This window comes from Coregonus lavaretus (assembly GCF_964263955.1).
Source record: "Coregonus lavaretus genome assembly, chromosome: 4".
Taxonomy (NCBI): domain Eukaryota; kingdom Metazoa; phylum Chordata; class Actinopteri; order Salmoniformes; family Salmonidae; genus Coregonus; species Coregonus lavaretus.
The window spans coordinates 52071233-52084038 of NC_139991.1; the positions used below are offsets into that span (position 1 = coordinate 52071233).

General features: G+C 43.3%; 1 protein-coding gene across 1 annotated transcript; it reads left to right on the top strand.

Annotated features, from left to right (window-relative positions):
* Positions 1 to 2802: 2802 nt before the first annotated feature.
* LOC311128030 (ATP-dependent RNA helicase DDX54-like) lies at positions 2803 to 10769 on the top strand. Its single transcript, XM_084159970.1, has 19 exons — positions 2803 to 3087; positions 3808 to 3937; positions 4028 to 4098; positions 4179 to 4367; positions 4609 to 4658; positions 4745 to 4786; positions 4904 to 5121; positions 5259 to 5320; positions 5477 to 5608; positions 5724 to 5934; positions 6120 to 6251; positions 6481 to 6702; positions 7430 to 7503; positions 7604 to 7810; positions 7966 to 8117; positions 8237 to 8350; positions 8434 to 8544; positions 8705 to 8802; positions 9112 to 10769. The coding sequence occupies exons 1-19, from the start codon at positions 2971 to 2973 to the stop codon at positions 9405 to 9407; spliced, it is 2628 nt and encodes an 875-aa protein (XP_084016096.1). The 5' UTR covers positions 2803 to 2970; the 3' UTR covers positions 9408 to 10769.
* The last annotated feature ends 2037 nt before the right edge of the window (positions 10770 to 12806 follow it).

Below are 12806 nucleotides of genomic sequence, written 5' to 3' on the forward strand. Positions count from 1 at the left end.
CCAGAAACAAAATTGTAGACCTGCACCAGGCTGGGAAGACTGAATCTGCAATAGGTAAGCAGCTTGGTTTGAAGAAATCAACTGTGGGAGCAATTATTAGGAAATGGAAGACATACAAGACCACTGATAATCTCCCTCGATCTGGGGCTCCACGCAAGATCTCACCCCGTGGGGTCAAAATGATCACAAGAACGGTGAGCAAAAATCCCAGAACCACACGGGGGGACTAACTTTTGTTTGGAGGACAAAGAATGCTGAGTAGCATCCTAAGAACACCATACCTACTGTGAAGCATGGGGGTGGAAACATCATGCTTTGGGGCTGTTTTTCTGCAAAGGGACCAGGACGACTGATCCGTGTAAAGGAAAGAATGAATGGGGCCATGTATCGTGAGATGTTGAGTGAAAACCTCCTTCCATCAGCAAGGGCATTGAAGATGAAACGTGGCTGGGTCTTTCAGCATGACAATGATCCCAAACACATCGCCCGGGCAACGAAGGAGTGGCTTCGTAAGAAGCATTTCAAGGTCCTGGAGTGGCCTAGCCAGTCTCCAGATCTCAACCCCATAGAAAATCTTTGGAGGGAGTTGAAAGTCCGTGTTGCCCAGCGACAGCCCTGAAACCTGAAGGATCTGGAGAAGGTCTTTATGGAGGAGTGGGCCAAAATCCCTGCTGCAGTGTGTGCAAACCTGGTGAAGACCTACAGGAAACTTATGATCTCTGTAATTGCAAACAAAGGTTTATGTACCAAATATTAAGTTCTGCTTTTCTGATGTATCAAATACTATTGTCATGCAATAAAATGCAAATTAATTACTTAGAAATCATACAATGTGATTTTCTGGATTTTTGTTTTAGATTCAGTCTCTCACAGTTGAAGTGTACCTATGATAAAAATTACAGACATCTACATGCTTTGTAAGTAGGAAAACCTGCAAAATCGGCAAGTGTATCAAATACTTGTTCTCCCCACTGTATGTGTATGTATGTATGTATGTATGTATGTATGTATGTATGTATGTATGTATGTATGTATGTATGTATGTATGTATGTATGTGTGTATGTATGTATGTATATATATATTTGCAAGAAAAAAAACATATGGGGGATTGGAAGTGATGCAGACAATTACATTGATGGAAGTTACAATCTATCTGCAATATTAAAGCTGATCTAAACCCCCCTCCATCATTACTTGAAGACATGAAGGTCAGTCAATACGGAACATTTCAAGAACTTTGAACGTTTCTTCAAGCGCAGTCACAAAAAACATAAAGCGCTATGATGAAACTGCCTCTCATGAGGACGGCCACAGGAATGGAAGACCCAGAGTTACCTCTGCTGCAGAGGATAAGTTCATTAGAGTTACCAGCCTCAGAAATTGCAGCCCAAATAAATGCTTCACAGAGTTCAAGTAACAGACACATCTCAACATCAACTGTTCAGAGGAGACTGTGTGAATCAGGCCTTCGTGGTCGAATTGCTGCAAAGAAACCACTACTAAAGGACACCAATAATAAGAAGAGACTTGCTTGGGCCAAGAAACATGAGCAATGGACATTAGACCAGTGGAAATGTGTCCTTTGGTCTTGAGTCCAAATTTGAGATTTTTTGGTTCCAACCGCCATGTCTTTGTGAGATGCGGGGTGGGTGAACGGATGATCTCTGCATGTGTATTTCCCACCGGAAAGCATGGACGAGGAGGTGTTACGGGGTGCTTTGCAGGTGACACTGTCTGTGATTTATTTAGAATGCAAGGCACACTTAACGAGCATGGCTACAACAGCGTTCTGCAGCGATACGCCATTCCATCTGGTTTGGGCTTAATGGGACTATCATTTGTTTTTCAACAGTACAATGACCCAACACACCTCCAGGTTGTGTAAGGGCTAATTTACCAAGAAGGAGAGTGGTGGAGTGCTGCATCAGATGACCTGGCCTCCACAATCCCCCGACCTCAACCAAATTGAGATGGTTTGGGATGAGTCGGACCGCAGAGTGAAGGAAAAGCAGCCAGCCAACAAGTGCTCAGCATATGTGGGAACTCCTTCAAGACTGTTGGAAAAGCATTCCAGGTGAAGCTGGTTGAGAGAATGCCAAGAGTGTGCAAAGCTGTCATCAAGGCAAAGGGTGGCTACTTTGAAGAATCTCAAATATAAAATATATTTAGATTTTTTACACTGTTTTGGTTACTATATGATTCCATTTGTGTTATTTCATAGTTTTGATGTCTTCACTATTATTCTACAATGAAGAAAATGGTTAAAAAAATAAAAATAATAATGAATGAGTAGGTGTTCTAAAACTTTTGACTGGTAGTGTATGTGTGTATATTGTACAATCAATTGGTGAGAGACAGAGACTCAAATATCACACTCATTTGTACATATCCACTTTATACATAAACTGAGGCAAAGTTGGTTCATGTTTCAGTCACGTCTTTGGTCACGTTCGCGTGGGTAAAACAAAAACACCCTAATGATTGGTTGACAATAGAGCCTCCCACAATGCAGGTGATGGCTGCAGGATGAAGTTGGTGAAGAGCAACTGTAGAAACTTGCTGTCGAATGATTTCAAAACTTAATGACCTTTGATCACATGATTTTTGTAACGTTCATGAAGTCGACATGTAGGTGCAAGTTGGACTAGTTTAACCCCATAATGCAACACACTTTGAAAGGCAGTGACCAACGATGGTCATCGACTTGAACAAGTGTTACGCTCGAACGCGCCCACTCTCCCCACTCAAGAAAGATACGTCAAGAGAAAAACGCAATGACATCATATCATGCGCCAACGCACGATTCTTAGGTGCAGAATTTCACGTGTTTCAAAATGTCTGCCTTCTGTGTTGTTGTCATGTGCTGAGTTGCTGATTTATTTTCGAGCACCAGTCGTTTTTTATATATTCTAACCACTTCAAAGCGTTGAACAAATTATAAAAAGTGAACGGTGCAGTTACTTATCGCAATGGCTCAAAGAAAGAAGAAACTGACGAAGAAAAAGAGACACATTGGCCACCGGGTGCCTGACGAATCGGATGGTGGAGACTTCGAAGTTGCTGCTAAAATTATGGACGATGATTCTGTAAGAACCATTTAATGTTTCTGTTATTGTAGCTAGGTAAACAATTTGCTCTAGTCATTTGAGCAAACTTATGTACATCTACCAGCTATGAATTTACTTAGCCAGTTGTAAACCCTTAGCTAGCTAACATGCTAAATAGGCAGCTAGCATTGGATGTCAACTTGTCTCGAGGACTTGGCTGGTGGTGTAAACGTTCCGATTTGCAACTAAAACGAGAGTTTCTATTGGACAAATTCAGGTAGGTCCCCCCCCCGTTTCGATCAGTTTGCTTCCGTTTAAAAAACGTTTTGCAACAGAGACCATCGGGGTTGTTACTAGTTACCACAGCCACAAAGTCAAAATAGGCTCTTTTAAATTCATGAAAACAACTCATATTCTTTGGTCATAATTTCAGTTTAGGCATAAGGTTAGCCGTGTGGTTTGGGTTAATGCTAGGGTTAGGTTTAAAATCAGATTTTATGAAGAGAAATTGTAGAAATAGGTGGGGCTTAGCCATTTGTGGCTGTGGTAACTAGTGACGACCCATAATCAAAGTAATGAATACGCCCCAGTTGTGGGGCTCTGAAATGTTAGGCCTAGAGTTGATTTATTGCCATTTACATTAGAAAATATTAAAGTTGTGCTAGATTTGGTTTTGAGTGGGATATGATTACGAGCTTATCAATCTCCATAATGACAATGTCATGTTATTTAATGTAATTAATTCAATGTGTTTTTCAGCCTGGCGGAAAGTTACCTCGGTTCCCTGGAGCTTCGTCAGAGTGCCTGTCTGATGTGGAACCTGACACCAGGGAGCTGGTCAGAGCTCAGAACAAGAAGAAAAAGAAGTCTGGGGGCTTCCAGTCCATGGGTAAGAAGTTGTGGTAGGCTTACCAGTAGGCCATGTTATACAGCAATATGTCCTGCGTATGTCCTAACTGCCATATTTTGGTAATTGCAGGTCTCAGTTACCCAGTTTTTAAAGGGGTCATGAAGAAGGGCTACAAAGTCCCTACTCCAATCCAGAGAAAGGTATGCCAATGCCCTTGGATCTTTACATTTCACGATATATCAGGTAGATTATTTACGAGACCTCTCTCTCCCCATTTCAGACTATCCCAGTGATTCTAGATGGCAAGGACATGGTTGCCATGGCAAGGACAGGCAGCGGGAAGACAGCTGCATTCTTGGTGCCCATGTTTGAGAAGCTGAAGGCCCCCCAGGCCCAGACAGGGGCCAGGGCTCTCATTCTGACCCCCACCAGAGAGTTGGCGCTGCAAACCATGAAGTTCACCAAAGAGGTCATTATTTTTATAGTCAATTTGTCATCCATCACTTTACAATATAATATACATATTTGTACGTAAACTAGGGTTGTCTGCTTCATGTTTTCATTTTTGCCTTGGAAAAAATATTGCCATACTGGTAATGTCACAGCCCTAACGTAAATGGGGTAATCTTTGTAATTTTTTAGGGATAGTATGTTTTGTTCATTGGCCAGTACAGAAAATAGTAACTATATTCCTTTTTATTGTGTTTCAGTTGGGGAAATTCACCGGCCTTAAGACTGCTTTGATCCTTGGTGGAGACCGGTATAATTAATTAAATCTTCAGTCTTGTTGTGTTAAATTGTTATTGTGTTTACAAGCATCAACTGAAACCTCTTGTTTATTTTCAGAATGGATGATCAGTTTGCTGCACTTCATGAGAACCCGGACATGTATGTACACAATGGTCTTCACAACTGCTGTATTTTGCTATAATGCAATTTTAAAATTTAATGAGGTTATAGGTTTTGTTCTGTGCTGTTGATTTTAGTTAAGTCTTCTGCCTACAGAATTATCGGTACCCCAGGTCGTCTGATGCATGTTGTCATGGAGATGAACCTGAAGCTACAGAGTGTGGAGTACGTTGTGTTTGATGAGGCTGACAGGCTGTTTGAGATGGGCTTTGCTGACCAGCTCCAGGAGATCATCCGGAGGCTTCCAGACAACAGACAGACACTGCTGTTCTCCGCCACCCTGCCCAAACTACTGGTGGAGTTTGCTAGAGCTGGTAAGCCCAGCCACAACATCCCTTCAATGGCATTATAAAGCCCACCCACAACCTATGCCTTCTTGTGCAGCCTTTTGATATTGAGTTGTGTACAAGGCAGGATGTGTAGTGCTCTGACAGTATTGTGTTTTGTGCAGGTTTGACAGAGCCAGTGCTGATTCGTCTGGACGTGGACAGCAAGCTGAGTGAGCTGCTGAAGGTTAAGCTAAAAGACTTGCTAAAACCCACATTCACACAATTTGAAGTTTGGTTACACTCAGTTGGAATCCCTTAGTGTTGAAATATGAAACCTGTGCTTGATTCAATGATGTAATAGAAAAGTTGTAGCAAAACATTGCATTTTCTCCTCTCCCAGCTGTCGTTCTTCCACCTGAGGATGGATGATAAGCCGGCTCTGCTTCTCCACCTGCTGAGGAACGTGGCGAAGCCCCAGGAGCAGACAGTGGTCTTTGTTGCCACCAAACACCATGTGGAGTACCTCAAAGAGGTGAGACCCCCGTGAATAGAAGGAGAAACTAGTCATGGAATATGTTTTGGTTGTCCTCAGCCTTGTACCTTTTTAAACAAGTTTTGAATGTAACTCTCTGTCACCCTATGTTTAGCTGCTGTCCTCTGAGGGCGTGGAGTGTGCCTACATCTACAGTGCCCTGGATCAGACGGCCAGGAAGATCAACATTGGTAAATTTGTCCACCGCAAGGCCATGGTGCTGATTGTGACAGACGTGGCTGCTCGCGGTATAGACATCCCCCTGCTGGACAACGTCATCAACTACAACTTCCCCTCCAAAGCCAAGCTCTTCCTGCACAGAGTCGGTGGGTAACACAAACAACAGGGGGAACATTATAACTAAATTATGCCCAACATACTGTTTTAGGTTATCTTGAATTGTCACTTATGTACGTGGGGCAGAAAGGCCAATGACAACCATCTGAATCAATGAAATATAGGGTCTTCCTCACCATTGACTGTTGGCTCATCTCTGGTTTTTCAACCCCAGGTCGAGTGGCACGTGCCGGCCGCGGTGGCGCTGCCTACAGCCTGGTGTGTACAGATGAGATACCTTTTGTCTATGACCTCCATCTCTTCCTGGGGAGACCCCTTCAGCTGGCTACGCCTGACCACCGACAAGGTACCAGCACTGGACATAAACATGTCATACACAGTTTGAGGGAATGGAGCCATTGCTCACCGCTGCAGTTGTCTTGTCACACTTGTTTTCTGTCATGGATACTCAATTCTCTTGCTCACTCTCATATATATTTCTGTCTCTGTCCGTTCCTCGTGCCTCTCACTCACTCTATCACTCTCTCTTTCTCCATCTCCTCTTAATTTCTATATTTTTCTCTCCCTCCCTCCAGAGTCGGACGGTGTGTTTGGTCGTGTACCCCAGAGCATCCTGGATGATGAGGAGTCCCAGCTGATTACGGCCCATGAGAACTCTCATGACCTGCAGAACCTGCGCCGCATAGCGGACAATGCCTACAAGCAGTACATCAAGTCCCGGCCCATGCCCTCGCCAGAGTCCTTTAAACGGGTCAAGAACACAGAGCTCCCCAGCCTGGCTGTCCACCCACTGTTAGGTCAGTAAAGGTGTCCACATGCTTCCCATCAGAAACCGTTCGGAACAGTTTGTGCGTATATTATGACAACATTTTGTGACGTTTTGGTTGTCGGCAAGGGTTTCTTCGGCTGTTCGTGTACACAAAAACATTTCTTAGGCAAGCCGAATTTCGGTACCCAAGTCTACGCCCCTTAGTCAGTCATTGGTCAACAGTAGGGATTCCTCAATTATGTATTTGTTGTCATTCAATGATAGATGACTCGTTTTCGTGCAAAGTTTTTCACTTGAGAAATACTGCACCAAACATCTTAGTTAGATGTAAAATTCCGTGACTAAGATCTCGTCAAAAATGTCAGAATGAATAAACGTCAGAATTAATGACAGATTCTTGAGTTATCTTCGATTAATTCTGACTATTTTGAGGAAGTCTATACTGGTTACGGCATCTGAAGATTGACAAAGAGTACTGCTGCTGCTTTTTCTCGTTTTTCAAGCGGTCTTTTAAGGGAGTATTCGTGCACACTCGTTCTGCTAGGCGCCAGCCGAATCGAAGCATGCGGAAGCCTTTAGATCACTGACCTAATAACAGTACCTTTCCAGTGCACTTAAATTTGTGATATTAAATCAATGAAGTTTCTGTCTCAATGGATCCTCGTCAGATCTAGGGTTCTCTCATGAAAATCCCACGTAGATACTCCCTTACTCTTGCTATGATATTAACCCACATTGCTTTTGTCTATTTTCAGGGTCAGGCTTGGAGAAAATGGAACTGGAGCGCCTTCAAATGGTGGACTGCATTAAGGGCTACAAGGCTAGAGCTGTGAGTTTGGATTGGAAATGTATATGGGAAGCTATTCTCTATGAATAAATTACTAACCTGTATTAATGCTGTTTAAACCACCATGGCACTTTTTCTCCAGACAATCTTTGAGATCAACTCTAGCAGCAAGACCAACGCCAGCGTGGTGATGCGAGCCAAGCGTTCTAGGGACACACGGCTGGTGGATAATTTCACCCAGAAGAGGGTGGTTCTGGCTGCAGAGGGCAGGTATCACGTTCCTGTCACTGCTCTGCCCTCCACACACCACACGGCAGACCAGGAGGACAGTGAAGAGGAGGACCTTCAGGTTAGCACTTATACACTACTGAGTATCCATCTACATTATATAAAACCTAGCATGTATGTGTTCCATTTGCTAGTCAACAATGGTGTATAGCACCACCACAGACAAAGTAGTATCATATGACCAATTATGCTGTACTTCTGTCATTTCTCCACCAGGGTGTGTTCTCTGAGGTAGTGGGGGGGAAGAGGAGGAAGCCACAGGACGACGGCGAGGCGGAGAGGCCAGACAGTAAGAAGACCAAACAGACTGGCCGTGATGAGGAGAACTACATCCCCTACAGACCGAAGGACTTCAACTCTGAGAGAGGGTATGAGAAAGGCTGACTACACAGTCCACTCCGCTTTACACAAGACCAAAATAGTCATTCTGTGAGTGTGAATGTGGGATAAGGGTGATATAGTGATATAACTCAGTGTTTGTTTGCAGACTGAGCCTGGGAGCAGAAGGCACAACGTTTGAGCAGCAGGCTTCTACTGCTGTACTGGACCTGATGGGAGACGAAGGAGACAGACTCAACCAGCACAAACACATGATGAAGTGGTAAGAGAACACCATGACACACACACACACACACACACACACACCATATGACCTCACTTGACATATCCATCATCTCTCTGCAGGGATCGCAAGAGAAAGCGCTTCGTCAAAGAAACAGGAAAGGAGGCAGACCAGAAGAAGAAGAAGAGAACAGAGAGCGGACAGATGATCAACAACAAGAACAAGAAGAACTTGTATCCTTTTTGTCATCTCAAACTGATCTTTACTGATGAAAGCTGTTAATAAGGAAATTCCAACACCCTCAGCTTATTGTGCATACTGGTAAGTCCTCACTTTTAATTGTACCACTGCAGTGTTTTTAGGATGTTTTATCTCCTTGACCCCATTTCTCAGCTATGAAGAGTGGAAGAAGAAGTACAAGGTGGATGACGGAGGGGGTGGAGATTCAGATGGAGAGACCGAAGGTGGAGGCAGAGGAAGGAGGGGTGGAGGTAGGAGTGCACTTCATCAGAGGGCTCTAGCTAGAGTTTGGATCGGTTGTTTGTGATGGTCTGATGTGGGGTCTGTAAGTAAAGCAGACATTGACACATCCCTTTGGGACATTCTCCAAGCTCCAGTCTTTGGGCTCTACTACTACCTAAGATCTATTCCAAAACACTTAGTAAAAACGAGCATCAAGAGGTTTGATGTACTTTCAAAATGTCAATGTTTCTTGCAAAACAGCATGATAAAATAATGCTGAACAATTGAAATGCTGCCCTTCACTTCTCTAACCCTGTCTCCCTCCCCCTCTCTTCCAGGCCGAGGCAGGCCTGGCCGGGGCCGAGGTGGCCCATCCCGGGGCCCCAACTCCCAGCCCCTGGGTCCCCCAGGCCAGCAGAGGGGTGGTAGCGGTGGCTCTCGGGGCCCGCGCTCAGAGCTGAAGAGCCGTGACCAGATCCTAAAGCAGCGCAAGAAGACAGAGAAACAGAGGTTCCTGCAGAGTGGAGGCTTGAAGAAGCTCCGGGGCAAGGGCAAGCAGCGCCTCAACGACCAGAAGAAGTCTGGCTTCGGCCGTGGTGTACACAAGAAGGGCAAGATGAAGAAGAGACTGTGAGGGAGGGGGGGTGATGAATAGATGAGGTCTGTGGAAAAAGAGCTAGTGAGAGATGGAAGAATCGGCGAAGAGATGAGGCAATGGATGGAGAGGCTTTTTTTCATCCCAAGTTGGGGGGGTTACGGAGGGTAAGATCCGTGTCCACATATTTTATGTGCCCCTAGCCTTGATGCGGCTGTGCATGACAGGGCTAGACCGATTGAAACCTGTATTTTACAGATCTGTTTGCATCATAACCTATCCAGATGGATCGCTATCTCAATATAATATTTGTTTATGTATGTGATTTGTGTTATCATCTGTGACTGTGTTATTCTTTATTATAAAGTCCTAGGATGAACAGAAAAACCCATTACAGTAGGTCATACAAAGCTGCCCATTGAGCAGTGTGAAATTCATTCCTGTTTTTTCTGGGCAGTCGGAACAGATCGATGAGGTCAACCACATTGTACAAAGAATAACCTGCCAGTCTACCAGAAGGTGGCAGTAAAGCCTAGAGAGAGGTCTGCCAGAGGATCTCGGGTCACTACCAACATGTTTTCATTTCAGAGATCTGTATTCATTTGACCAAGCTGACAGCGGAGTAACCAGAGGGTGTTGAGAGATTTACTCCGGGCCAAGAGTGTGGTGGAGATGGAGGTTCACTAGAATAAGGAGAATTGGGGAACGTTTCTGTCAGCAAAGAGCCACAAAGCCAACCTCCCTACATTGCCTCCAGTCGCTAAAAGAAAGCTGTGTTCTATACACTTAACAGGACATGTTTGGGAAAGGGCTTTGTAGTAGGTTTTTCTCCTTTTTATGCAATTTTAATATACAACAAAAGTATTCATTTGGTAAATTAATACACTAAAACCTACATTAGATAAATACAATCAGTATGTTTTTTTGCAGATTTAGTTTTTCTTCCCTATCCAATTGTTTTTGTTAACTGTAGCCAACACTGAACTTTGCATTCAGCATAATTTCTGTACCATATTTTCAGGAAAAATATATATGTAGGCACGCCATAAGCCTAAAAACACAGGGTCAAAGATGGAGTGTGTTTTGAAGTCCTGCCGTTGTACAACAGATGAGCTGACGTGACTGGAGAGACACACTCCGTCTGAATGTGGTTAGATGCAAGTTGTTTGATGATATGTGTACATGCTATATCACAAGTGATCTATGGTCAAAGTTATCTTTAGGCCTGCTCTACTAGAATGAAGATTTGTGGCTTCCGTTTCTGTCTATGAATTTACTCAAGTTAAGTGAAGACTGCTGCTAGTTACAGTGCCTTCAGTAACTATTCACACCCCTTGACTTTTTCCGCATTTTGTGTTACAGCCTGAATTTAAATTTGATTAAATCGAGATTTTTATGTCACTGGCCTACACACAATACCCCATAATGTCAAAGTGGAATTATGTTTGTAAGGAAACTGCTCAGGGATTTCACCATGAGGCCAAAGAGACACTTGAAAACAGTTACTGAGTTTAATGGCTGTGATAGGAGAAAACAGGCTGGATCAACAACACTATAGTTACTCCACAATGCTAACCAAATTGACAAGAGGGAAAAGAAGGAAGCCTGTACAGAATACAAATATTCCCAAAACATGCATCCTGTTTGCAAAAAGACCCTAATATTAATATTTTCAAGCATAGTGGTGGCTGCCTCATGTTATGGGTATGTTTGTAATCCTTAAGGACTGGGGAGTTTTTCAGGATAAAAAAGAAACGTAATGGAGCTAAGCACAGGCAAAATCCTAGAGGAAAACCTGATTGAGTCTGCTTTCCACCAGACACTGGGAGATGAATTCACTTTTCAGCAGGTCAATAGCCTAAAACACAAGGCCAAATCTACACTGGAGTTGCTTACCAAGAAGACAATGAATGTCCCAGTTACATTTACATTTACGTCATTTAGCAGACGCTCTTATCCAGAGCGACTTACAGGAGCAATTAGGGTTAAGTGCCTTGCTTAAGGGCACATCGACAGATTTTTCACCTAGTCGGCTCGGGGATTAGAACCAGCGACCTTTCGGTTACTGGCACAACGCTCTTACCCACTAAACTACCTGCCGCCCCGAGTTACAGTTTTGACTTAAATCTACTTGAAAATCTATGACAATACCTGAAAATGGTTGTCTAGCAATAATAAATAATTAACAACCAATTTGACAGAAAATAAAAATATGCAAATATTGCACAATCCAGGTGTGGAAGTCTCTTAGAGACTTACCCAGAAAGACTCACAGCTGTAATCACTGCTAAAGGTGCTTCTACAAAGGATTGACTCAAGGGTGTGAACACTTATGTAAATGAGATACCTGTATTTCATTTTCAATAAATTTGCAAACATTTCTAAAAACATGTTTTCACTTTGTCATTATGGGGTTTCTGTGTGAATGAGTGAGAAATGTTTTATATTTAATCGATTTTGAATTCAGGCTTTAACACAATTTGGAATAAGTCAAGGGGTATGAATACTTTCTGAAGGCACTGTATTTAGAGGCAACATCATTTATCATCGCTGAGACATATGATGTGGGTACCTCTCAAAAACAAACACAGGCAGTTTGAGTAATATATAGTCATTTATAAACTGAGTGGTTCGAGCCCTGAATACTGATTGGCTGAAAGCCAAGGTATATCAGACCGTATACCACAGGTATGACAAAACATTTATTTGTACTGCTCGAATTAAGTTGGCAACCAATTTATAATAGCAATAAGGCACCTCAGGGGTTTGTGGTATATTGCCAATATACTACGGCTAAGGGCTGTGTCCAGGAACTCTGCGTTGCGTTGTGCGTAAGAACAGCCCTTAGCCATGGTATATTGGCCATATACCACACCCCCTCTGGGTTTATTGCTTAAATATAGCTTCAAATAAAGAGATGCTCTGCTTTTTTGACACCACACTCCACAAAGCAAGTCCTGCAGGCTCTAGTTTGATCTTATCTTGATTATTGTCCAGCCATATGGTCAAGTGCTGCATAGAAAGTCCTAGTTAAGCTGCAGCTGGCCCAGAATAGAGCGGCACGTCTTGCTCTTCATTGTAATCAGAGGGCTAATATTAATACTATGCATGCCAGTTTCTCTTGGCTGAGAGTTGAGGGAAGACTGACTGTGTCACTTCTTGTTTTTCTAAGAAACATGTTGGAAATTCCAAATGGTTTGCATAGTCAACTTACACACAGCACTGACACACACACTTACCCCACCAGACATGCCACCAGGGGTCTTTTCACAGTCTCCAAGTCCAGAACAAATTCAAGGAAACATACAGTATTATATAGAGCCACGAGTGCATGGAACTCCCTTCCATCTCATATAGCGCAAGTGAACAGCAAATCTGGTTTCAAAAAACAAATCAAGCAACACCTCACGGCACAATGCCTCTCCCCCATGTGACCTA